Below are 27963 nucleotides of genomic sequence, written 5' to 3' on the forward strand. Positions count from 1 at the left end.
ATAGGTCTGACAGACGGATCTGGCTTCGGGACCAGGAAGAATCTGAAATATACCCATTTTCCTTCCCGATGTCTTGGCCCTCTATCACACCTTTTTTTTTAGGCCATAGTTTCTGACCAAAGAGCTTCCTTTTTTCTTTTGAGATAGGTAAGAGGACAGGAGAAAACAAGGTTTCGGAGTTTGAGAACTTGATTTTGTAGCCCTCTCTTATGACCCCCAGAATCCATGGGCTTGATGTTGATTCTTCCCATGCCTTGTAAAAAAAAGTTGTATCCATCCACCTATTTTGACATCAGAACCTCTTCTTTTTGGCTTAATTGCTAGAGTTTATGTCTTGAAACTTGTAGTCTCTTGTTGGTCTTCAAAAAAAAAATAAAAAAAAATAAAAAATCGATTCATATCAAACTTCCCAGATCTTATAGGCTGGTAATGGAATCTTTTAAAATTGTGTATATCTATTTTCCCCAAGGTAAAGCTTTTTTTCGAGTTGGAAATTTGCTTAATCATTTCTTCTAGTTGGGAACCAAACAATTTTCCACTTTCTAGAGATTGATCACTTAAAGAAGACTTTGATGCTGTATCAGCAGACCATGAACGCAGCCTAAAAGCCCTTCTGGCTACTGAAGCAAGTCCCATGAACGTGCCAACAATTTCAGGCCTTCCTCGGATAAGTCTTGCATAAAATCATTAGCCAACCTTAAATTATGTAAAAGTTGAGGAATTTATTTTTCAGATACATCAGGCAGCTCTCAATTTCTTAAGGCCAAACTTTATGTGCTCTCATGACAGCTATGCCCACAATTGCAGCTTTACTTTGAAACCCTGCTGTGTGAAAGTTTCTTCTGCAGGACGTCTCTACTCTTCTGTCGTCTCTACTCTTCTGTCGTCTCTACTCTTCTGTCGTCTCTACTCTTCTGTCGTCTCTACTCTTCTGTCGTCTCTACTCTTCTGTCGTCTCTACTCTTCTGTCGTCTCTACTCTTCTGTTTTAAGGCCAGTTACTTCACTGATGGGTAGTGTGGTCTTTTTGGACATTTGCGCCACTTGTGTATCTACCTTTGGTAGCTCTTCCCAATTTAAACTTCTTGAAGTCTGATAAGCTCCATAAAATGTTTGGAAAGGAATGCCCTTTTCTCAGGTTTCTTCCATTCTCTATTCACAAATTCCAATAACTTTGGGTCTATTGGGAAACCCTTAATTTTTTTTGTAGCATCATCCTCAGAAAACACTGCTGATACCTCTTTAATAAGTTACGAATTGCGCATGCACAGTAGCACATTCGGAACTTTGGGTGTAACGCAAGGACACCCAGGCGTGCTTTACACAACCGTGCGCAAGGTCTGAGCTTGCAATTCCATTGGCGGACCACCCGGGACCGCCTCTTACCCATTGCCGGTCTCCACACAGCATAAGAAGGCAGGTTCTCCTGCTTGCTCTGTAACCAGGACGCGGAGCGTGGCACTCAGCTCACCTCACAGGGAGCTATCTGCCCGATCCCCCAGACAGCAGCCTGTGTGCCTCACCAGACTTCCAAGAACAGTCAGCATGTCCGTCCTGAATGGGACAAGAAATAATACAGAAGGTCCTGGGGTAAGTCTGGGGTTTTAAAGGGGAAGGAGGAGGGACTTTTAAATATTTTATTTATTGACAGTCGGCTTGTCCATCAAGAGGATACAAACCCACTGGAACTGCCAGTATAAGACAGTAAAAAATATGGTTTAACAAAGAGACAAACAGGGATGGAATTTACTACTCTTCGGAAAGTAAGTTACTAAATCAAATAAAAAGCCCTGATATTTTATTTTCTAATTTATTGTAAATGCAGGAAAGGAGGGGGATGCAGAGGATGGTCAAAGGGAGAGAATCTGATGGAAGGAGGGCGAGATATAGGATACAAGTGCAGGCATTGTGGAAGGGTTAGGGAGGGAATATTTACATTTTAACACAGACAATGGTGGAGGGGGAAAGGCAGGGCTATTTGAGGCAAGACCAGGAGACTGTGCACACGAGTCATGTACAGTCCATTGATGTCACATGTAGGACAGCTCTCCCTGAAAGTGAAGAATCAGATACGATATGTTGCAAGCATGCAGTGCACACTGAGGACATGTCATTCTTTCACAGAATTTACATTTGGCAGTCTGGAAAGCAAAGTGGTCATTGACATTGGAGTAACCATTTAATTTATGAAAAATAAAAAAAAGACAGGGATAGAGTTTTCGGCATTTCACAGAAGCATACATCAACTTCTATCATTATGGCTAAATGCTTGTTTTTTCATATGAAAAATGAACAACACACCCAGTAAATCTCAGCTTGGCATAGAGTTTATAGAATACACAAAAATCCAATTTCTCACAAATCTATGCAACACCCTCACCCACCATCAGTTTGTAGACATCTGGAGAGTGACCCATCCTACAGAGAAAGATTTCACATTTTATTCCTCAGTACACTGACCATACACCAAAATGGATCGCTTCCTCATTCCCAAATCACAGATACCCAAAATAAAACATAACAGCAGTGGTCTCATATCATGGTCAGACCACGCACCAATTACACTTGCCATACAACAGAATTTTCTGAACGAGGGCAATGGCTCGTGGAGGCTAAACGATACCCTGGTTAGAGACCCTACAATCTCTACACTAATTAAACAAGACCTCACAACTTACTTCCAACTGAACAACTTGTCAGACACAAATAGAAATGCTATGGATGGCCCACAAGGCAGTGATCCGGGGAATAATTATAAAACACGCCAGTCACATGAAAAACAATGTATGGCTGAATAGAATACTATGATCACAGAGCTAACAAACTTGACACACACAAACAAGCGAACACCAAATGCAAGCCAAATTAGAGATACAGTCAAAATTAAACAACCTTGAACTAGACAAAACTACATATATGCTCAATAAGTGTAAACATAAATTTTTCGTACAGGGAAACAGAGCCGGGTAAATATTGGCCTCCCAAATCAAAGCGCGACTTGCTTTTTGCTATTATAGTAAGTTATACAACGAAACACACATACCGACCCTAGAGAATATTCAAACCTTCTTAGACGCTGTGGAATTGCCACAAATACGAACGGTAGAACTTGCACAACTTTCCCGACCATTTGATGCCTAGGAAATCACTGAAGCTATGCATCTCCAAAAAAAAAAATAAAGCCCCAGGGCCAGACGGCTTTACGAACCTATATTACCAAACCTACTCTAACATTCTCGCACCACATGAGACTAACCTTTTTAACGCTTACTTTCAGGCTGGTACCATGCCCAAAGAGATGATCCAAGCACACATCTCCACATTACCTAAACCAGGGAAGACACCCACGATATGTCAAAATTTCCGACCCATTTCTCTTCTAAATTGTGACACCAAATTATATGCCAAACTTATAGCAAATAGATTATCTACAATTTTGCCTAGAATACTCCACAATGACCAGTCAGGCTTCATGAGAGGCAGACAAGGGTCAGACAACTTTAGGAAAATTTTAAATATCTTAACACACATGGAGACACCTGCGCAAGAGGGCCTTTTTCTAGAGCTGGACGCAGAAAAGGCCTTTGATAGACTCAATTGGACATACATGGCCGCAGTAGAGCAAAAATATGGATTCTCAACGGAATTCCTGAAAGGCATGATGGCCCTCTATACCAAACCCACAACGAAAGTATCAAATTTGGGGTTCCTATCCACTGCATTCCCACTGACAAACTGCACCCGACAAGGCTGCCCCTTGTCTCCACTACTGTTCATCCTTTCAATAGAACCTTTGGCTTACAAGATTCGGCACCACGAACATGTCGCCTCATAGGGGATATGATAACATTATACAAATATATTCAGGGCCAGTACAAACCATTATCTGTAAATCTATTCATAAGGGCTATACATAGGACACGAGAAGAAAGGAGATTTCATCTAAGGCAAAGAAAAGTTTTTTTTTACAGTAAGAGTAATAAGGATATGGAATTCTCTGCCTGAAGAGGTGGTTTTATCAGAGTCCATACAGATGTTTAAACTGAAATTGGATAAATACTTGCAAAAACATAACATACAGGGATATAATTTCTAATTAGTGGGGTAATAGCTGCTTGATCCAAGGAGACATCTGACTGCTATCTTGGGATCAAGAAGGATTTTTTTCCTAGTTTGTTGCAAAATTGGAAGCGCTTCAGACTAGGTTTTTTGCCTTCTTTTGGATCAAAAGCAAAAACATATGTGAGGAAGGCTGAACTGAAAATTAGCAACTTCATGGTTTAACAAGTTTAAAGTAGCACTGCGCATAATTCTATATTCAGAAAATACTCATTTTTCAGGAGAGGGTGGACGGAGGGGTGCATGTGTGTAAGTGCCACTTTGACTATGACAAGGGGGGGGAAAAAAATGATACTTTAAAATGCACTCTCTAGTATAGGATGTAATATTTTGTGGCACCACTGACTAATGTAAATAAACTCAACCTGCAACAGTAGGTTGAATACAAAACATATTTTACTGAAATGCTCTATATACACTCATACAGATGTACCACAATACGTTATTTTATATTAAGTGTAACATAATACAACAAGAGTTGAAGGTGAAAATAGCACTATGCACCATAATCACTACACCTCATTGTAGCATTGTCCTTGGGTTCTCAATACATTTTGTCTAATTATTTGAAGAGGTTTGACCACAAAAAGATCTGGGTGCTGCCCCGTTATTTGTCACAGTGCTTTAAAATGTACTTTGCAAGGTCTATGGATTTTCTATCAGTCACGATCATCATCTCTCCTTTTTCTGTAATCTCGTTCTCTACTTCTTTCTCTCTTGCCATCTTTTCTTCTTTTATCTGTGTTATTATCGTGTTTTTCCCTCTCTCTGCTTCTTTCTTCTTTGAAGTGCCTTCCTGGTTGTTGGTCTTTATCACTTCTGCTGTGTGTCCGATCTTGCCACCTCACATCCCTACCTCTGTCCCTGCTATGGTCAGTTTTCTTGTCTCTCCATTCCTGCATTCTTTCTCTAGAACGAGATCGCTGTCGTTTTTCTACCCAACCTTCTCCTCCATGATTTGGAAACAGTGGCAAATGGAAAGGCTTGCGAAAAGGACGGTCCCGGCCTCCAAATCTCAACTGACCAGATTCTTTCTTCCCACCAAAACCTCCCCCCATCCTACGGGGAATCCATCCTTTTAAAGTTCTCTCCAGCTCAAAATCCACAAACACTTCTCGCTGGTCTATCACTAGCTTGTTGGCATCTCTGTGTGCTTTCATTAATGCACTTTCTTGTTTATACTCAATGAACGCATAACCCTTTGAAAAACCAGTTATAAAGTCTCTGACTAACCGAAGCCTCTGGATGTCTCCATATCGAGAAAAAACTTCTTTTAACTTTTCCTCTGTGGTTTGTTGGCTTAACCTGGACACAAACAATGTCATGTGGGGGTCACCAGTAACTCCTTTGTTTGGTGCATAACGTGCCAGCATTGCCCTGAGCACTGCACGGTCATGGGGCTCCTCATCTGTGCCATCAATACTCCCAGCTTTAAGAGGGTCATAACGCTTCGCAATAGGTGTCCACTCACTCATTTTCTGAAAGAGATGAAACAAAAAAAACAAAATATATATATACACACACAATTTTAGAAATGCCAGACAAAAATCACATACTTTTTCAACGTATTATTTAAAGAATCCACAAAACTAATAGATAAAAGGTTTATTTAACACACTTTACACTTTACTGTACTTGAAATGAACCACGATCATTTGCCACAACTTATATAGTTCTAACCAGAATACTTCAGTTTTACAATCCTGCAATTAATAACTAGTTCAGAGTAATAGCAAGCTGCCTTGCCAGTGAATGGGCGGACTACTGTAACCCACAGCCTAATACTAGAAAAAGGAGCTACCACAGTTTAAAAGTGTAATGACCAGTCTAAAGTAAGCAAGCAATTACTTGCGTCACCTCAGCCCCCCAACAAAGACTGCCTATTTTACAATTACATATGTGAAATATGAAAAAAACATTTTTACAAATATGGCAACTTAGAATATTAACTATATGAAGTGAAATGAGAAACAATCTGCACAATGAATACAAAAGAATATTTTTGAATACAATTGAATATAAAAAATTGTTACTGTCCTAGCTTGGCTATTTCAGGTAGAATTTTCCATTTCTGTCTTAAAGGGAAACTATAGTGCCAGGAAAATAAACTTGTTTTCCTGGCACTGTAGCTTCTTCTGTCAAGGCCCACCCCTTCTGTCACTTACCTGGGTCCAGCTCCAATGTCCCTTGGTGCTGGCACAGCTCCGCCCACACTCCTCCCCCACCACCGGAGAACTAATGCACATGCAGGGCAATGGCTGCGCTTGCATTAGGAGCTTTCCATACGAAAGCATTATTCAATGCTTTCCTATGGGTATTCCGGCGACGCTGGAAGTCCTCATGCATAGCATGAGGACGTCCAGCGTTGTTTAGACGGCCAAAAGTTGTCTAAGCTCCCGGAAGTCCCTCTAGTGGCTGTCTGGTAGACAGCCACTAGAGGAGGAGTTAACCCTTGCAGGTATTTATAGAAATTTATAAAAATGGGCTGAAGTGGTCTGGGTGCCTACAGCGTCTCTTTAAGTTCACAACAATTCACTATGAAATAAAAGCTATACCTAGAATCCTATCAGTAGTTTTTGTGTATAGATCATGTTCCTGCAGTCTCATTGCTTAATTATCTGCCATTTAAGAGTTAATTCACTTGTGTTTCTGTTTATGCAGCCCTAGCTACAGCACCCCTGGCTATGACTGACACAGCCTGCATGAAAACAAAATAGTTTCATTTTAAATCAGATGTTACTTACTTATTTGTATTGCCTGCTCTGTCATTTGAACTTTAATTATATACAGGAGTCGTCTGCGGGGTCTAACAAGCTATAAACAGAGCAGGAGATAAGAAATAAAGGAAGTATTATTAGATGACTCCTTACAGGAAGTGTTTATGGAAGGCTGTGCAAGTCACATGCAGGGAGGTGTGACTAGGGTTCATAAACAAAGGGATTTAACTCCTAAATGGCAGAGGATTGAGCAGTGAGGCTGCAGGGGCATGTTCTATACACCAAAACTGCTTCATTAAGCTAAAGTTGTTCCGGTGACTAGTGTCCCTTTAAATGTAAAATATGCAGATAATGAACATTCACCACAGTATCTATATTGTACCTACATTACAGAGTAACAGTAACATGATACATTTATTATCAATGTAGTATCCGGGTCAGTAACTCTGCTCCCCGCCCATTAATATTGTACAATACTTACTGTTTTTACAATCTGTTCCAATAACGAGAGGCGCTTACACACAGCCTTCCAAACTCACACATTGCCTGCAGCCAAGCCTCTTTCTGGCTGTGCACGATTCGCTTCCGGTACATTCATCCAATCAGACGTTAAAGTTATGGATAAACAAAGTTTCTATTGGTCGCTTCATAACGAGGCTTGAGACGCTCGACGTCAGCGAAAGGCCGATTACTGATTGGGTGAGCGGTTGTAGAGCATTCGAGCTGTAGTGAGTATTGGCGTTTCTATGGTAACGGCCATCCAAGTCCTCGGGGCTGGACGCGGTGTGAGTACAGTGAGAAGGAGGAAGTGAGGACAGTACTGGAGCAGCTTCTGTGTTTATAGGTGAGAATCCATTCCGGGGATGGTAGGGGCGCTGCGCTTACAAAGTACTGAAATGACACAATGATATTTTATTTATATTAACTCTGTTACTGGCCGGAGTGTGGGGTCAGGTGTTGGTGCTAAGCTGCTATTTGGGCTTAAAGCAAATATGTGGAAAACGTGCACAAAAGTGGGCGGAGCTTGGCTGAGAGTAGTGGGAGTTGCGCTGCATACACCTCACTCTAACACAGAGAAGGAGGGGGGTGCTCACTGCGGTGATATCCCCCCTCTGTGATCACAAGGTGATATCACGTGACTGGGGAATGCCTGGAGGAGTCACTTTCATTGAAGTAAAGTGCATTTTCTTTACCACTCAATAACTCAGTACCTACGAATTAACAACTCAGTACATACCAATTACGGTAATAACTCGGTACATACCAATTAATAACTTGGTACATACCAATTAATAACTCGGTACATACCAATTACGGTAATAACTCGGTACATACAAATTAATAACTCAGTACATACCAATTAATAACTCGGTACATACAAATTAACAACTCAGAACATTAATTGTCAAAACATACCATTTAATAACTCAGTAAATACCAATTAATAACTCAGAACATACCAATTAACAACTCAGAACATATCAATAAGTCAGAACATACCATTTAATAACTCGGTAAATACCAATTAATAACTCTGTACATACCAATTAACAACTCAGAACATATCAATTAATAAGTCAGAACATACCAGTTAATAACTCAGAACTTACCAAATAACTCAGTAAATATCAATTAATAAGTCAGAACATTGCATTAAATAACTCGATAAATACTAATTAATAACTCAGAACATACCAATTAACAACTCAGAACATATCAATAAGTCAGAACATACCAGTTAATAACTCAGAACTTACCATCTAATAACTCTGTAAATACCAATTAATAACTCAGAACTTAACAATTAATAACTCCCTGCATACCAATTAATAACTCCCTGCATAACAATCAATAACTCCCTACCTACCAATTAATAACTCCCTACCTACCAATTAATAACTCAGAACTTACCAATTATTAACTCAGATGATACCAATTATTAACTCCAAACATACTTAATAACGCAGTACATACCAATTAATAACTCTGGACATACCAATTAATAACTCAGAATTTACCAGGTGCGATGATTTTGATATAGATTATTTTAAGCAAACAAATATGTTTGAATGACTATCTGTTCCTGTCCAAATCTGAGATGATTAAATTGCGTATACGCAGAAGTAAATTCACACTGACACACGGAGTTCAGGTTAAAAGAACTTCGAGAAAATTTAATGGCATCTGGTTAAAAAGCGGGCTCGCAGACCCTTATAAGAGCAATATTACATCATCATAGAATATCAAGATAACAACAAATAAGCATCATTAATTGGGTTAGGTGTTAAGTGGCTATGTCAATACCCACCCATCAATATTATTAATTGGCTTAAGTGTTAAGTGGCCGGCTACATGACCTCCTACCGAGAGGTGGCGTCATCTTGGACACGGGAGTGGACACGATGGCCCAGGCGCCATCTTGCTAGCACGAGGCTTTACTCGATGGGAGGGGGGCTTTAGGCGCCATTTTGAGTAGTTAGTGATGTTAGATTCGAGGTCAGGTTCAAGGCTTTTTAGTGAATGGACATTTCATTAGTACAGTTCTCATGATCTAACTATGGCATACGTTGTTACATATTACAGGAACTTGACAATTCCGGTGTTACTCATATCCTTCTAGAAAATACATTCTCTTTCTAATATTCTAAATGCTGTTAGGAAAATCTGTCATATAATGAAGTTAATGGAGTTAATGGGGAAATTTAATAAAGGTTTTAATAATTCTACAACAATTTAATGGGATCTCTGTCACTACTCAACTTAAAGTAACGTTCTAACTAAAACTATATATATATATATATATATATATATATATATATATATATATATATATATATATATAATTTTTTTAATAGGAAACCTACAAACCCCTAAAGCAATTCAGTGTGTTCTCTTTTTCTTGCTTTGTAAAATTGCTGATATATCAGGGCTGAATATTGGTAATGGTTACCCAACCCTATGCTCCTGATGCCTGCTGGCATTTTCACAATTATTAATAATTGCAATGACATTGTCTATTATTTTTTGCGTTTTATTCTCTTATTCTTTGTGTTTTGCTTTTTTCACTTGTGAAATGCAGTAACATACCTTAGAACCGAGTATAACATGGCTATTTCCTTGTGCCAACCCAGTTTGGTAAGAAGAATCTCTACTTAGTTGTAGCCAAAATGTAGGTCTAACCTTCTCAACCTCTAAATAGGGATAACCTTGTTCAGTGTTACCACTGAGTTGTGAGTGGAGTTCTCCAATACTCGCATGTCTGTTTATACCTTTCTCTCTTACATTTACCTAAAAACAAGGCCTACTAGCTTACTGTGAGACAGACCACTATCCATGCCATGGCATAGCCTAGCACATTACTGACTGTTATGTATGGATATTATCGTTGATATTGATTACCATGTACCTGTTTGTATATGGTCTTGTTGCCACAGTACTGCTTTGTTTTTGTTAATGTATGACACACGCCTCAATAAAAACACAGATTGACAAAAAAAGAGTTCCAATATCAGGAGAAAATGGCCCTTTAGTAAAGCCCCTAGGTAGCACCCTCCCAGCTGTCAATCAGACAGTGCTCTTCTAACCTTAATTTGAGCTTGGATGTCAGAGCTTCTCACAGAGAAGCATTGGATTACACATATGCAGCCTACCCCCAATGAGATAGTTAGGGTGCAAAGCTGCAGTGAGGCGACCCTCTTGCAGCTGTATTAGTTTTTTCTTCTTCTTCTTTTTTCAGGATGGAGGAATGGATAGTACACTTGTAAATACCCTAGTGTTATACATAAACCAATTTATTTAAAACACTGGATATTTCCTTTTTTATAAAAAAAAAAAAAGATGGAGGGAGGGAGCCTTTAAGCTGTAATCCGTCGCTGGAACAAAAACCTTCTCGCAGAAGAAGAATTGGGGAACTAATGCTTCTCTATGTGAGGCATTAGTAGAATTCAGTTTTATCATGCTATGCTTGGTAACAAAATGTAAAGAATTTAAAAAATGTAGATCTTCAATAAGAAAGCAATTCTAGTGGCTTCTCAGGTTTCTCTGAAATGGCAATGTTTTGCATTTAAAAAAAAAAACAAAAAAAACAAGGAGAGCGTCTTTGGACCGATACCACTTTGTTAAGTTGAAGTGGTGTTTGCATTTATAATGTTTCTTTAATCCCTTAAGGACACATGACATGTGTGACATGTCATGATTCCCTTTTATTACAGCAGTTTGGTCCTTAAGGGGTTAAAGTAGAAAACTTCAAGTTCCAGCATCTACAATCTGCAGAACTATTCATTTCTATATTCTTTGTTGAACTTCAAAGTTACTTTGCGGGGGCGGGGCCGGGCCGCCGAGCCGAGCAGCCGCAACTCACAACGGCTCCGGCGGAGACAAGCCAAAAAACAGCAAGACCCGCATATTATACCGAGTTACCTGCCGAAAACAGCAACCAGAGGGGAGATCAGGTGGAGAGGAACCGGGGAGTGCAACGAACGAGCACATACTGGACCCTCGGCGCACACAACGACCCCTGAGGCCTAAACCACGCTACACTAGCGAGACTTATGGTGCGCCAGTAACGCCCGAGGGATCCGGCCCGGCCCCGCCACCCCCCCATCCGGCCGGGGGGGTGATCCCGGCCCAAAAGTCGGAACTTCGGAGGCTGGAGGCGGAGGCACACCCGGTGCGTGACGCTCCGATACACGGAGCTAAACAAGCCGACGGATACGCAGCACCCACGAGGCGACTCACAAACACGAAACAGTAACTCGCGCTGGGATGCCTGGACCCCCGGGGCGACGGTACCCACGACTGGACTCCCCCAGGCGGTGGACGGGTCGATGGAGAGCCGGCCCTGAATCCCGGATTTGGTGGTGGTCCGGGAGCCCCCAACTCTGTGAGCCCGATGGGGCTGTGAAGCACGGCCAGTCGGCGGACCGATGGCTGGAGGGCACGTGCCGGCAACATGTAAGCGGCCGGAGGAGGGTGAGGCAAGACAGGGCTGAGGCCCCAGGAAGGCCCTGCTGAAGCTGGGGAGGTGCAGGAGGCGAGCTTACAGCGGACTCTAAGGTGGGGAGGCCGCCGGACAACTTTAGTCTCCGAGTGCCCACAGTGAGGCGGAGCCCACTAAAGACACGGAAACATGCCTAGGGGGGGGAAAGGAGGGGGACTTTCATACCCGGGGGCACCGGGGAGACTCAGGGGGGTACCACAGACCCACCGTGTGCTGAACCATCCTAAGGTAGCCATGGGAACGTCAAATCAGAGAGAGGCCTGGGAAAAAAAAAAAAAAAAAAAAGCCACTAAGAAGGCTGCCAAATCCACATCAGACTGCCTCATTATGCCGGATGCCATTATGCCACCTCCAGCGAAGTGACTTATATGTTCATATGTGTTCATACTTTGACCCTGTTTTGTTAGGGCTTATCAAGTTAATGAGCTAGGATTTACTATAGCCTCATGATGCCAGACGAAGGCACCGCTTTTATCATACAAGTTTTAAAGTTTGTTATGGCGGAACACTTGCCTGTATGTATTGCATAATCCCATGCGGAGCAGATAATATTGATTTAGTAGTTATATATGAGTCCTCTCAGATGTTATTAATATAGCTAGTTATTCATGGTCTCGTTGAACAACTCAAAGTACATAAGCTGCACTGTTAAAAACTTCACCCAAGCCTAATGAGAATGCAGCAGCATTGCCAGTTAAGGTCGAACTAGACAACATTACATGGCTCCCTATTATAATTTTGAAACGCTTGATCATTGCATTACCCTTACCATTTATACCTAACCTAAAATTGCTTTACGTAAGTATTGCGGTCACGTTGCCCCATCAGGCGTTAGATTAATGTCACTTAATACCGCATCCTTAAAGGCATCATACAGCAATTAAGACACGTTAACATAGATGGTTTTTATTTCATAATTTTTTTTTACTCTGTTTTTTATTTGTGCTTTAAATGTTAAACGTGCTGCACTTTATCTTTTAAAGGTATTTATTAAAATATAATGGAGAACGAACCAGAAGAGGTTGGACCTGAGATTGCTTTGGACAAGGACCCCTTACAGATCACAGTAGAAGATGTGTATGACATTTCACATATAATAGGACAAGATCTTCAGAGAATAGGTAAAGAAGCTCGAGGGGTGGTTGACCTAGTGTCTGATCTTCAGTTTAAGATTGTCCGTGTTCTGGAAATGTTGGAGGTGCTGGTTAACAAGTCCGAGGAGGAGAGACTGTTGAAGGATGGAACACAGGCAGAGGTAATGTGATAGATGATCTATAGCTAACTACTGCAATAAAATAATAGTAATAATAATCTTCACTTAAAGGGGTACTCCAACCCTTTTTGGCTTCTTTTTTCATGAATAATTATTCTTTTGGTCAATTTTCTGACAAACCAATGTCAAATTTAGTTAATTTGGGGGTGAGGGGTTTCCCCACTCACATTTTATTTTGGAGAAATTCACAGAATATGCATGTTCAACCACTGCAAACACCCCCTAATCTTGTCCCTAACCAACTATAATCCTACCACCTATAAAACCTAACTGTAGCCCCAGCTGACAGAGTGGACACTCAGGAATTGAAAGATACCTGGGGTTCCTTGGCACTACCATGGAATTAATGGTGTTTTCGTACAAGTATACTTACAGTACACTGATTGCATGTGCACTGGGATATTTCATTCATGTACTTTCAAAGTGAACACTCCCACAGCATCTTGGGTTTCAAGCGAACTTTTATCATATGCTAGCAATTTCAAAATAAGGTGTAAATCAAACAAAGGAAAATAAAACAAACACTTTTTCTTACCAAAATAAAAAATGTGTAACCATACCTAATTTTTTGTAAGCTATTAAGTCATGCAAAAATCCAGGAAGTGACAGTTGCTGTTTAAGGGAAATACCTAAAAGGTGTTTTTCTACAGTGGTATTTAACCTTTCTCTTAGTGATATTAGATTACAACAAATGCAGTACATGTTTAGGTATATTTAACAGGGTATTGTAAAAATTATTCAGGTATACAGTTGCTAAAGACAACAAAAATCGATTTCAAATCTCCTTGTACACAAACGTTGTGACTTGAAAACTTTTGAATACTTTTGAATGTGTAGCATGGTTTTAAAATGTAAAACCTTTGATTGAAATGATTGCTATGATGTGGGAGTGTATTCACAATGACTTCTATTTACTGTTCACTTTATTCGTATCCCATCTCTTCAATTCAGCTGATGAAATTCCTCAGAATTACTATGCCTATTCATTATCAACCGAATTGGAAGCACATGCAGAATGGTTACATGCTGTTTTCAAATGCATCTTATTGATGTAGTTAAATTTGTTTGATAAAAAGCTCCAGACAAATTGTAACCGAATTGTAATTATTGCCCTGATAAAAGAGGAGGCTCTGGAGTGAGATGGATTTGGGGATGCGTGCGCCATGAGTACCAAGTCTGACTCGGTTTTTCACTAATAGAAACATTTTAATTGGCACATTGTGAAGATTGCTGTGCATGCGCATTAAGTGCACAGTGCTTATAAATTAGAAGCATTTGATTGGACATAATGGTTAGCAAGCCTTATGACTTCTTTGAAGTCTCTTCAGAAGAAGCTGCGTCAGCTGTCACTTACAGATATGTAACAGGTTAATTGAAATGGTGCAACTTAATGAGAGTGCTAGTGTGTCTAAAGTACCAGAATTTGCCTTATGTGAATAGCCCAATATGGGCAACTAAATAATGCTCTTTATCTGCTGTTTGTGAATATACCCCATTGGGATGATTTGGACCAAGAATCCCATCAACAAATATCTTGACTTTTGGCAAAACAAGATCCAACTAATTGTACTCTTGCTTTTCAGGCTGGCTTAGGCCCAGATAAAATGGTTATAGATCTCAATGACCCAAACCGTCCTCGATTCACACTTCAAGAATTGAGAGAGGTTTTACAGGAGAGAAACAAACTGAAAATTCAATTATTAGTAGCTCAAGATGAACTGCTTTGTTACAAAAGGTAATTATCTGAATTAATATTTTATACTAATAAGAGATAGGATAATGTTCTCTCTACTGTGGGCAGGGCCGGACTGGGAAAAAAATTAGGCCCGGGCATTTTTCAATCAGAGCGGCCCCCTAAGAAGGGGGCGGGGCCAGAGAGTGTGTGTTTTGTCATCACTAATGACAAGCACGCCCAATCTCAAAGTGAGCATGTTGGTTCAATGCGCAGAGCCCCACTGAAGAGCTCTGGCATTAGAAAAAGGCCCTGAATTTGTTCTGCGCAGCGCAAGCAAATTTAATAACATGCTTGCGCTGTGTTTGCTTTTAAATTGTCTCTGGTGTCTCCACAAGTGGCATACCAGAGGACAAAAGGGCCAGAAAAGTGTATGGTGCAGGTGTTTGGAGCCTGCTTGTGGGATTGCGTGTGTGTAGAGTGTGGTGTGGTATTGTGTAAATAGGTCAATTTTATTTGTGTTTGTGGTGTAATATGTGTGGCTAGGGGCTGTAGAGAGTGTGTGTATAGGTGACCTAGTGTGTGTAGGGGTTGTAGAGAGGGTGTGTTTAGAGAATGTTGTATGTGTTTGCTGACAAGGAATGTAGTGTGTGTGTAGGTGGTGCAGTGTGTGTAGGAGATCTACTGTGTGACCCAGAGTGTGTATAGGAGATTGTGTGTGTGTGTGTGTGTGTGTAGGGGATTAAGAGTGCATATAGGGTAAGGGATCTAGCGTGTTTCTGAAGCGTAATGTGTGAGGGGTGCTGTAGTGTGTATATATATATATATATTTGGACGTATTGTATGTTTGAGGGGCGCAGTGTGTGTGTATGTAAGAGGGGTGCTGTGTGTGAGAGTGTTTTTATCTGCCGTCACATTCTAGGTTTCTAATTTTCTTTGTCTGTTAACTCACTGAGGGTTATTTTATACATTATATATATATATATATATATATATGTGTGTGTGTGTGTGTGTGTGTGCTGTGTGTGTGAGCGAGGGTGCTGTTTGTCTGAGGGTGCTGTGTGTGAGTGATGGTGCTGCGCTGTGTGTTTGGGTGCTGTGCTGTGTGCCTGGGGGTGCGCTGTGTGTGTTTGGGTGCTGTGTGTGTCTGGGGGTGCACTGTGTGTCTGGGGGTGCACTGTGTGTCTGGGGGTGCACTGTGTGTCTGGGGGTGCACTGTGTGTCTGGGGGTGCACTGTGTGTCTGGGGGTGCGCTGTGTCTGGGGGTGCGCTGTGTCTGGGGGTGCGCTGTGTCTGGGGATGCGCTGTGTGTCTGGGGATGCTGTGTGTCCGGGGGATGCTGTGTGTCCGGGGGTGCGGTGTGTCCGGGGGTGCTGTGTGTGTGTCTGGGGGTGCTGTGTGTGTGTCTGGGGGTGCTGTGTGTGTCTGGGTGCTGTGTGTTTCTGGGGGTGCTGTGTGTGTCTGAGGGTGCTGTGTGTGTGTCTGAGGGTGCTGTGTGTGTGTCTGAGGGTGCTGTGTGTGTGTGTCTGAGGGTGCTGTGTGTGTGTGTCTGAGGGTGCTGTGTGTGTGTGTGTCTGGGGGTGCTGTGTGTGTCTGGGGGTGCTGTGTGTGTTTGGGTGCTGTGTGTGTTTGGGTGCTGTGTGTGTGTCTGGGTGCTGTGTGTGTCTGGGTGCTGTGTGTGTCTGGGAGTGCTGTGTGTGTGTCTGGGTGCTGTGTGTGTCTGGGGGTGCTGTGTGTGTGTCTGGGGGTGCTGTGTGTGTGAGTGTATTTTTTGTATTTAAATGTAATTTTTTTTTTTTAATTAATAAAATAAAATGTTATATGACCCCCCCTCCCTTCTTACCGTTATCCTGAGGGGGGGGGGGGGTCCGTTCTGCCATGGAGGGTGCTTCCTTCCCTGGTGGTCCAGTGGTGAGAGTGAACTCTAGCCCCTGCCGGCTAGAGTTCACTCTCACGAGATCTGAGCGTTGCCGCGGTAACCGCGGCAACGCTCAGAATCCCGCGAGAGGACCCGGCGGAGTTGCTGGATAGAGCTCGCCGGGTCTTCTCCTCCCTCCCTCCCCAAGCGGCCGCATCTGAGTGCCTGTGGGCCGGTGAGGGAGATCTTTGATCTCCCCCACCGGCCCATGGAGGCACACAGCAAGGCTGGCGCTCGGGTAGCGCTGGCCCTGCTGGGGCTGGCAGGGGAGATCCTGTGATCTCCCCTGCCGCCCTCGGCCCCACGGCCATCGCGGCCCACCGGGCATTTGCCCGGTGTGCCCGATGGCCAGTCCGGGCCTGACTGTGGGATTACAAATGTGAAAATAATGGAGTCAATTAAATAGCAGCCTGGCACAGCCCAGGCTGGAGCTGATCTATTGTTTTAATGTATTATATAGATAATGATGTATAAAACAAGCATATGTGTTTTTCCTGACATTGCAGCATCTGTAATAATCAATTTTCAAGTTGCTCCCTTAAAGGGACACTTTAGGTACTATAGCCATTTAATTACATGTGCCTGTAGTACGCTGGCAATATCCCTCCATTCAGTGGTAAACCATTTTTGAGCAATTTAACTATGAATGATGGTCCCTGACTTCCCATCTCCCCACTCCCACTGGAGCTGTGGCTAAGGCAGAGGTTACACACTTCCTTCTAGCCATACCGATTCATACCTAAATGGGCACTGTGATAGACTGAAAGCAATCACCTGACACTCCCAGCTAGCCACAGCCACCCAATGCTGCTCAGGCGAATGCTTCCTCACTAGCCTAAGCAACAAAAGTGGATGAACTGCTATGAACTATTGTATAGCATTAAAACACTAAAAATTAGTAAACACTGAATGGACTCTTTCAATGAGATGAAGCAGTTGCAGTGCCTACATCAGGGATAGGCAACCTTCGGCATTCCAGGTGTTGTGGACTACATCTCCCATAATGCTCTTACACCCATAATGCTGGCAAAGCATCATGGGAGGTGTAGTCCAAAACATCTGGAGTGCCGAAGGCTGCCTTTGCCTGGCCTACTGTAGCGGTACTTACCCTTTCCAGGGGCCGACCGGGGTCCTGCTGCTGCACAAGCCGCATGCGGCTCATCCGAAGGCAGGAACAGGAAGGCGGGCAGTGACCGCGAGAAGCGGTCACGTGTCCCGCCTGACTCTAAGAGCGCGCCGCGGGTCTCTGGCGCGCTCTTAAAGGGACAGTGGGAGCCTAAATTGGAAACGGCCTCCCATTGGTCCCTGTCATGCCACACTCCCCATACACTTACCTTTTGGGGGCGTGGAGATGACCGGGACCAATCAAAATAGATGTTTAGTTATTTATACTCACCTTTTTCCCTTGGTTCCTTGCCCTATCGTGGTTTCTGTTTCAGTTCCCTTTAGCGCTTGATGTGTTCCTTCGTACTTGACCTTGGCTTTGTTTTCTGACTAAGTTATCTCTTTATCCTTATCTGTTCTGTTTGCCGGCTTGCTGTTTACTGTGTACCAGACCCCGGGTAGTCCTAGTTTACGCTGTCTCTTTGTGCCCTTGACTTCGGATCGCTCCTGACTCTGTACTTCTCCTATATACGTCGAGTCCGGCCACTCTAAGGTCCGGTAGACGTATCTCCCCTCTGTGTTGTCTTCTGTTTAGCTGAATCCTGCGTGTTGGGGTATATTCTCGTTACACCTACATTGTCTCTTATGACAGTTCAGAAAAAGCCTTAAAGGGCACCAATACTACTTTAATGCATTTGATAGATTTTGACATTATTATTATGCTGTATTTTTGCATGCTCAAATCTTTATAGTTTTTGAATAAAAAAAAAATAAATGATTTACAGCAGGTGTGTCCAGAGGTAGATCACCAGATGTTGTAGAACTACAACTCCCATGATGCCTAGCATGCCTTTAGAATGCTTTTAGAATGAAAAAGCATAATGGAAGGCGTAGTTTTAAAACATCTGGGATCTACCGTTTGGGCACCCCTGATTCACAGAATGCTGTACCATAAGCCTGCCTCTTTAGCCACACCCCCTCATTCCACAAAACACTTCCTTATCAAAAAGGTATGTTGTGGTTGTGAATTAAAAACAGCTTGCTCAGTGATATTGAGGATGAGACTATGTGCATACCTTTTCCTAAGTGTGACTAAAGAGGCAGGGTCATTGTGCAGCATTCTGCAAAATATGTATTTATTTTATGTAAAAAAAATACAAAGATTTGAGCATGCAACACAATATAGCATATTAATGAGGCCAGAATCTATCAAATGCATTAAAGTTGTATTTCTTGCCTGATGGGTCTGTTTAACTTTTCGAAATAAGTAATGATTTTATATGCGGCAGTATTATTGCAGTTACACTTCAGGTTGGGAGTGAGGGTGAGTAAACTTATTGATAAAATCTTGTTAATATTTTTTTTTTTTTTTTTAATTCTTTATTTTTGCACACGATAGGTAAGGCAAGAGGAATACAACTGTGTGGCTTGCGCAGAAGCCGAAATACAAAGAACAATAGTGTAACCATAACGATTAACATCAGCACACCCGACATGCCACTCTATACTTCCTACATCACTTGCCTCCCATCGAGGATTTTTAATTTTTTAATTCTTCATTTTTACCCAAAATATGAGCAGCAAGATTTTAGTAATGTTTAGGTTAGCGCAGAAGCCCTCTTTGAAGAGAATCTTACAGTGATGTAGTGCACAAGAGTACATATAAATAAGCCTCTCTTTGGTTTCTTTGTTCTTTGCCACCTATCTAGGGTTTTATAATTATTCCAGGCTATGCAGCTGAATATGGAGCTCTAACTCTGTATGCGCCAGGTCTACCTTTAGGCATCCTCGTTTCTCCGTTTGTTGAAACATGCCCGGGAGACAGGTAAAATAATATACAAAAAAAAAAGGAAAAATACTAAGAAGAATGAGACCTAAAAAGGAAATATACCCCTATATACTAATGGGCCGAAGCCCACACAGGCCAGAACAAGGCCCGAAATAGGACCAAACCAGAAGAAAAGAGAAAAGACCAGGAGAAGAAGAATAGGGAGAGAAGGAAAAAGAGAAAAAGCAGGTGTAGGCAGGGAAAGAAAAAAGAGGGGGGGGGGGCCCCGGGAGGGCCGGTCAAGGCCGACAGAGCTTGTTAATATTTTAAAACATCACCGGGGATTGGGGCAGACCTGGTAGGTCCTGAAAAGCCAGACATTGGAAGCTTGTTCTGCAAGTCTGTAAGCCCTAGAGTTGCCTTTTCCCTCGGTTAACCTCTCTAACAAAATTAATCCCTGAAACTGTTATCTGATGTCAGGGTCACATTTTCTTAAACCAGGTTTATAATTTTTAAAAAAAAAATTTATCTGACTAAGCAGATGTGTTGGGTCATACTCTACAGTTAACTAACTGCTGCTCAACCTAACTAGCCTGGGGCTGTGATTGCTCTGTGTGAAACTGCAGCAGCAGTAATAAACTTTTAAACCATGAGTTAAAATGTGATGCCAGTTGTTACGGAAGCTAAGAGAAAACCTATTTAAAAATCACCTAGTGTTTCTCAGGACTCCGAAATTGAATGTGCCCTTTATATCTTGCCTAGTGGTATTGTTCCCCCTACCGAGGACCACATTGTAACATTAGAAGATGACTCCATAATTACCAGCTCACCCCGGTCCAATGACAACAAAGAAAAGTCTGGAGTGAAACGACTGTAAGTATTCCTCTTTGACCTGCCTGTGTTACTATGATGTTTGTGATCACATAATGTTCCATTGCTGTGTATATGAAGAAATTCTAAAATATGCCGTTCTTAGGGTCATAGATAATAAATGTGCTAAGACATCCCCTTTTTAATGAGAAAATAAGTGAAGGGAGATTCATGAAATATTTATGAAACATGGATGTATTAAATTAGATACTGTTGCCCTGTGGGATGTGTTTGTAAGTGCCCTCTTTAAAGGGAAGTTGTTACATATGATCTTTGTGTAAGAGTAGATGATACCTGATGAGATCTGGGGTGTTGTTACAAGCACTGGGCAGAATGGAGAAATGCTAAAGTCAGTAGTAATATGTGTTATCAATAGGTCTTGTTCTGTATGCTCTTAGACTCCGGTCAAGTCCAGGAGTTTTATTCACCAAACTAATGAAATCCAACCACATGTGCTTTTGAGTGAGTTATTAAAATATTCCACAGATGTCTTTTTGAATAGCTTTCTCAGAGGAGGCATATTTGTTTCTATTTATTTATTTTGCTAAAAAAAACATCCCCATATGTATGTTAACCGGTTGAGGTTTGCTTAGTACTTGGAAATATAACGAAGGCCACTATGTTTGTATGGTAGGGCTGCATAGTATGGAATACTATGCCCTAATCCCTAAAATTTCAAATGTAGATTCAGGCAGCTACAACAGTACAGAATATAGGGATCTCCTAGCATGAGCAGATTGGAAACTATTAGAATTTGTGTTTTGCCAAAGTGCCTTAGCATATCTGCTTATCTGACATATGACATGAAAGGCAGCCCATAAGTATTAGGACAGGAATGCTCCAGCACAATAGAATTGAAGTGAAACAACAAATGAAAGAATAATGAGCACATTGGGTTGTAATTATTTTAGGATATATAAAATCATACGCCATAGGAATTTCAGGTATTTTAAAGCAAAAATGGGAAGCCCTCTATGTGTTCTCGTTAATCTAGAATTGTAGCTTGGCTCTCATATGCTGCCGCCACCACTACTGCTACCTTTCCCAGGATCTATCTGTTTACACTAATTCCAATGTTATTTAATGAACATATCCCTTTTTTATCCTCATGATGTAAATAGTGTGACATATATTGTATTGGCCATGCTGTTGAAACTAATTTCAAATGCTATTGGGGTGTTGTGCAATTTCACAGTTAATACACATAGTCTTATAGCTTTTGATCTTTGGTCTAATTTTGACTTTTTTTCTTTTTCTCCAAACAGGTTTTCTTCTTTTAAACAAGATAATTAAACACAAACAGCTTGTGTTCTTTCTTATTTCTTTTGCTGTTAGATATGAATGTCTTAAAAGAGTATTCTGTAAGATTTTATACAGTGCATCTCACATAAATTGATTTATTGAGCCGGTCACTGGGTTGTTTAACCCCTTAAGGACCAAACTTCTGGAATAAAAGGGAATCATGACATGTCACACATGTCATGTGTCCTTAAGGGGTTAAATGAACGCTTGGAATTTCAGAGCACAGGTTTTGCATCAGAACTGTATTTTAGACAACCTATTTTTGTCCAAATCTTGTTACAGGAAGTAACAATATTTTTTGCACACAGAATGAAATATAGTTTATATTTTTTCTAAGAATCTATGTACAGTATGATTAAACTGTTCTGTAGTTACACATCTTACCCAACCTTCTTGCAATTTCATGTGCCGATTCTGTTTGCAGATACACCCATTTTAAAAAGATGCATCACAAATTGTTTGTTTTTGCAAAAAAAATGGAAGACCTATCCAGGTTTATATCTCCCAAAAATGACAAAGCCCCCTACAATCAAGACTCAACAGCACTCTCTTATGTAGATTATTGTGTAAATCCACTTGTGAATAAAGCATTTTATATGTTAGCATTATTACTGTAGTGGAAACACTGTAATATAGTGGATCTCCTTTATCAATTCCATTCAACTGCGCTTGATCCAGTATCATTTATATACTGCCAACTAAATGTGTTTCTGTGTGCCATCTGTAATATTGGTATTTTAACCTACTCTGAATGGATACAGTTTCTATGCTCTATTAACTTGTGTTGGCAGGTGTGTGTGGTAAGCTTTCCCTTATTGGGTTCCACATTGGAACACATTTTAGACAATTTATCTGACCTTACTTATTTTTTCTAGGTTTATATAGGGACACACTCAAGCAAACAAAGCAATTATATAAAATCAGTATGTATAATCAACAATATTACAGGTCAGACAATTTAATGGTGCTCACGAAGGTCAAGTTTCCCTACTTGATCAAAAATATATATTGTACTCTGAAGGGCACCCAAATAAACCAATATAAACTAAACATATTTTTTTTCATCTTGATTGAAATATGACAAAGAAGAGAATAATATCCTGTATGCATTTTTCCTTCTAATAATCTATACAACCAACAACAGTAAAGAATTATCCGAAGTAACAAATTTATCTACAAATGTGCCATTTTTTTTCAACATACAGCCAAGCATTGGGCATGTAGATGCATGAAAGCAGCCTTACATACCAGATAGCAGAGCAATACTCAGCAATATTTAAGCAGAATGCCTTTTTCCCCTATGCTTGGAGCTGTACTGAAAAATGGTCACTCGTGCATACTACATGCAGGGATCAAAATTTACAGTAGCCATTGGCAAATGGAAATTCAGCCCCGAATAGTAGAAATCCACCCCCTGGTGAGCATGTTATGGACTCTACAGGCTTGCAATAGCAAGTAACGTTTAGGCCTGTCCAGTAGCATTGGACCTAAGAGCCTTCCCTATGTGATTTTTTTTTTTTTTTTAATGTTGACCAAACGTAGAGACATTTGTTACTTTTGACGGTGACTTAGTGATGTTCAATAGATTATAGGCACATTGCACACATACTGCATACTATTGTGGTACTTTGTAATGTTTCTATGAAGATCTAAAATGTGTTGTTGATGTGCATGTTGGTTATTTTGTTGTTCTTGTGTTTGTTTTTATTAATTTGTGAACCTTTGGAGTCTATTTTCTAATTCAACCCTCTGTCCTCCCACTTAATTTTTTTTATTGCTGGTTTTACTTTTATATTGTTTTTATAAATATAAAAATAAAAAAACTTTCATTGTGTGAACTTACATGGCACAGTGTTCTTATTACATGAATGTGCACTTTTCACAATGAGAATACAATAAACAAATGCGTGATGCTTTTTTTGGATAAGTAAAAAGGGAATTTTGCAAGCGTTCAGATCCCTTCATTAGGTTGAAAGCTTTAAAAAAAAAATCCACTTATGTTCGCCAATAAACATTACTTATACAGTCTTTATTTTATTTTCATTTAGTGAACTGGCTAACACTGTAACAATAAAATATTTATTTCCATGTTTCATCAAAAAAAAAAAGTTTACCATGTCATTTTTAATGAAGAATAATTTTTTGCAGAGTTGCAGCTCTTTTACTCCAGCATCCAGCCAGAATTGGTATACTTTACTAGTATGTCTTGGTATTGGTTTAACAACCATTTATTTAGTTTATGATATATGCAAGCCTGCACTGTGCAGCCAACAGTGAGCTTACATGAGATCAGAGTCACACTTCATGCAATTGCTATTAAAGGAACACTCCACATAGAAAGCACTTCAGACTGCTGAAATAATCTGTGTCTGAACTCTGTTGTTTCTCAACAGCTAATAAAAGTGCTGATTTCAATGGAAATCATCACTTTTCTAATTGGAGGCAGAAACACCTCTTTGGCTTTTAGAGAGCCAGGGAGGTTTTCTTTTGCTTCCGTTAGCTCCACTGAGCTTACAGAAGTGCGAGGCGCGCTGTGCTAGCCTCCTCAATGAGATTACTCTGATTAGTGTATTTCCTGGCACAGGTCGTGGCCCCAAAATGTTGGGGTATATCTTCTAAATTGTTAAATACATTTTCCAATGGCATGTTCCTTTAAACTGGGGTTCCCCAAACTCTGTCCCTCCAGGTGATGCTGAACTACAACTCCCATAATTGTCTGCATCTGGAGAGCCAGAATCTGGAGAACCCTGCTTTAAACTATGGCTGTCTAGCTTTACAAGAAAATGTAAAGCCAAGACCAGCCTGACATATGTAGTTAAACAGACACTCCCTACTTAAAAATGCACTGACTTCAGCAAACTGCTGGGTGTAGGTCACTGGTCACAACAATAGCATGCAAAAAGACTTTTAAACTACTTACAAGGTTGTCATAGATAATTACCCATTGCAAACAGACTTAAGTTGTTTTGCTACTGCAGCAAGCAAAACATAAAAAAGTTTTCACTTTTGGGACAAAGTTTTTGTTTTTGTTTTGGTATCCAAATGATTCAGTTTTGGCACCTCATGAAGAGGAAGCAACTACCGGTAATCAAAATAGACCGTATAGAACAAACAGAAAAACCATATTACAAAATTGTAATAAGCATTCACAGTAAATGAAGTGCTGCTGGTGTGCCCAAAATGTTTAAATAATTACATTTTGGCATTAACGAAATCCATAAAGTGAAAAGGAACCAGACTTTATATTAACCTCTTAAGGATGAAGGCAATTGTCCAAGTTCTGAACCAAAACAAAACCTGGAATTTGAGCTATATGTATGTTCAACCATAATTTATCCCCTTAGTATTAAGTGTGCCCACACTTATTATTATATATAGAATTTTGTTCGGGAAAAATATGGCTTTTATTTCACATCATATATTTATGTATGGAACATAATTAAAGATGGATAAAATCTAAAAAAAAAGTGTGTAAAAAATTAAGAAATTTTGTTTATTTTCCAAGTTCTGCATTTTAACTGTGAATGTCATAAGATTGGCTTTTTTTCTGCAATAAAACACACATTTGTATGTTGTGAGGTCCCACGAGTGCAACAATGCCCCCATGTACAGGTTATATATTGTTTGAAAAGTTACAGGGTTAACTAAAGAGCTTGACCATTAGCATTATTACATATTGAAGATTGCCAGGGTCCTGACAGCCCAAGTATTAGAATCACCCCCATCGTGGCATACTATTAGCAAAAGTTACAAACTTAAAGGGACACAATAGTCACCAGGACAACTACAGCTGAATGTAGTTGTTCTGGTGTCTACTTCCTGTCCCTGCAGGCTTTTTAATGTAAACACTGCCGTTTCTGAGAGGGGCGCAGTGTGTGTGTGTGGTAAAGTGTGTGATGGATGCTGTGTATGTGAGAGGGAGCTGTGATGGATGCTGTGTGTGTGTGTCAGAGTGTTGTGTGTGAGGCATTATATCCCCCCTCCCTTCTTAACTTTAGCCTGGGAGGGGGGACCGTGCTGCCATCCCAAGTGGTGAGTGAACTCTAGCCTGTGGGGCTAGAGTTAACTCTGATGAGATCGGGGGTGTTGCCATGGCAACACACCGGATCTCGCGAGAGGAACCCAGCAGAGCTGCCAGATAGAGCTCCGCCAGGTCCTCCCTCCCCAGCCGCATGTCTGTGCAAGTGGACTGGTGAGGGAGATCTTTAATAGCTGATAGCGCGGGCCCTGCATGGACCAACTGGGGAGGTCCTGTGACCGCGGCCCACCAGACATTTGCCCAGTGTGACCGGTGGCCAGTCTGAGCTTGGAGGCATACAATTGGCACACCATGACAATCAGCTTTAGATGCATACAATTGGCACACCATGACAATCAGCTTTAGATGCATACAATTGGCACACCATGGCAATCCGCTTTAGATGCATAAAATTGTCACACCATGGCAATCAGTTTTAGATGCATAAACGTGGCATATCATGTCAGTTTTAGAGGTATAATTCTGGGATCTCATGGTAGTTTCAGAGGCATCATTTTGGCATGCCATGGCAGTCAGTTTTAGAGGCATACAAATTGTTACTCACAGACTCAGGAAGAATCAGAAGTGCAGTGTCCCTCTCTTTCATCCAGGCCTCTAACTTTGAGTATCCCAGTGGTAGACCCCATCTGTTGGAAAACTCTAACAATGCTATTCCAGCTGGGGATCTACCATTTGCCCACTGTTGCAGGATTGTATTTGTGATCAGTGTTTGAGCATTTCAATGTAAGCATGTTTTTGCATGAAGTGTATATGTCAAAAAGATGTCAATTTTCTTGTACTAGCATCTATGTTTTCAGTTTGGGACTTCGGAACAGCACGCTCTGTGCCTCTGTAACCTCAGGTCAAAGAGAGGGGCAAATATCAATGTTTCAGCCAATGTTACAAATCATTGGCTGAGACGTAACAGCGATCATGGTGACAGGTTGTCACTGCGATTACGTGTCTCGGATCTTTGTGTATTGTATCCTTGATAAAGCCTGTAATCCTTCGGAAAACACGTTATGTTTTACCACATGTATGGTTTTAATCCTTATTTTCATTAAAACAAAATTCCATTTACTATTTTGCTCCTCAAATGTGAGTAACCTTTTATTTCTATTAATTCTAAAACAAAGTGCACTACATTATGTTAATTTTCATTACATACTGGTGAATTCTTGCCATTACAGTACTGTGCATACAAGCAAAAACCCCTTTATGCCTAGAAACAGGGGCCACACCTGTATACACCTGTTAGCAGAAGTCACACAATGGCCCTAAAGGTACTTCACTAAAAGACCATGACAAGCATATCTACAAGCGGTGATAGTACCACCCCGTCACACATATTTGGTGCCGATTACAAGCTTCTAAAATCTGTGTTTCTTCTTTTTAATTCACTGGGATATTGAATTACTGCACTATATTCCGCTTCCTGTCCACCTGTTTTCCATATTGTACCACTTTGATCATGAACTGAGAACACCTATAAGGCGCTGTGTTCCCCTGCACACCTCAATACATTACTGTGAGTATAACAACTGTGGAACTATGCCGCCCAAACATGCTGCAAGGCAAAGTTCGAGCTTCCATTCCCTCCCCTATGGACCGGCGGGGGTTATCCCGGTCCCCACCAATCTGACACATATAACCGTACGGACTGCAGCTGCCCACTCAAGCCTGGTCTCTGGATGCGCCGGGCCCAGCAACATGGCAGAAGCAATGCATTTCATGATGCCTGCATCCACACAACCACAGACCTGATATTTCAGCAGTTCTTTGACAAACTGGAACGACTCCTCGCAAGGCCCTCCTTGGCACATGGAGGTACAACACGGGGGACGGAGAGGGAGTAGGCCTACCCCAGCAATGAGCACTGACCGCCCACCCAGGCCGAGGGTCACAAGGAGGTTACCTCCGCAGCATCAACTACACTGCCGGAAGCCGTGACACCCATGCAAGTAAAAACTCTGCCTCCACGAGCACCTGAGTTTGTGGCACCTGGATGCAGATCCCAAACAAGGCCTGGGGCCAGCCTCACCTGAACTCTACAGACCCTCCAAGCACCAGCCTCCACAATGCCACGCGAGGGGATCGGCTGACGAAGCGGGCCGTGAACTGCGCCCAAGCCTGTGAGTGAGCACATCACCCGGACTGACACCCAAGGGGAATCGCACCGCTACTGTTATGGGTAAATGCAAATA

General features: G+C 41.3%; 2 protein-coding genes across 3 annotated transcripts; one reads left to right on the forward strand and one right to left on the reverse strand.

Moving 5' to 3' along the window:
- Nucleotides 1-4636: 4636 nt before the first annotated feature.
- SNRNP35 (small nuclear ribonucleoprotein U11/U12 subunit 35) lies at nt 4637-7394 on the reverse strand. The gene is made up of 2 exons (XM_063457008.1): nt 7317-7394; nt 4637-5596 (listed from the first exon to the last, which is right to left on the reverse strand). The coding sequence occupies exon 2, from the start codon at nt 5591-5593 to the stop codon at nt 4778-4780; it is 816 nt and encodes a 271-aa protein (XP_063313078.1). The 5' UTR covers nt 5594-5596; nt 7317-7394; the 3' UTR covers nt 4637-4777.
- Nucleotides 7395-7540: 146 nt separating this feature from the next.
- On the forward strand, nt 7541-21858 carry RILPL2 (Rab interacting lysosomal protein like 2). Of its 2 annotated transcripts, none has more exons than XM_063457010.1 (5): nt 7541-7679; nt 12818-13089; nt 14691-14842; nt 20332-20442; nt 21705-21858. In XM_063457010.1, the coding sequence occupies exons 2-5, from the start codon at nt 12835-12837 to the stop codon at nt 21730-21732; spliced, it is 546 nt and encodes a 181-aa protein (XP_063313080.1). In that variant the 5' UTR covers nt 7541-7679; nt 12818-12834; the 3' UTR covers nt 21733-21858. The 2 variants fall into 2 exon arrangements, with proteins under 2 accessions (XP_063313080.1, XP_063313079.1); XM_063457009.1 differs by having other exon boundaries at nt 7541-7664; nt 12795-13089.
- The last annotated feature ends 6105 nt before the right edge of the window (nt 21859-27963 follow it).

The sequence above is a fragment of the Pelobates fuscus genome, chromosome 5 (genome assembly GCF_036172605.1).
Source record: "Pelobates fuscus isolate aPelFus1 chromosome 5, aPelFus1.pri, whole genome shotgun sequence".
Classification (NCBI taxonomy): Eukaryota; Metazoa; Chordata; class Amphibia; order Anura; family Pelobatidae; genus Pelobates; species Pelobates fuscus.

Coding starts and splice junctions, on each gene's coding strand:
- RILPL2 (XM_063457010.1), top strand. CDS start 12,835: ATGGAGAACGAACCAGAAGAGGTTGGACCTGAGATTGCTTTGGACAAG. Junction 13,090..14,690: donor AGGATGGAACACAGGCAGAG/GTAATGTGATAG, acceptor CTTGCTTTTCAG/GCTGGCTTAGGCCCAGATAA. Junction 20,443..21,704: donor AAGTCTGGAGTGAAACGACT/GTAAGTATTCCT, acceptor TTCTCCAAACAG/GTTTTCTTCTTTTAAACAAG.
- SNRNP35 (XM_063457008.1), bottom strand. CDS start 5,593: ATGAGTGAGTGGACACCTATTGCGAAGCGTTATGACCCTCTTAAAGCT.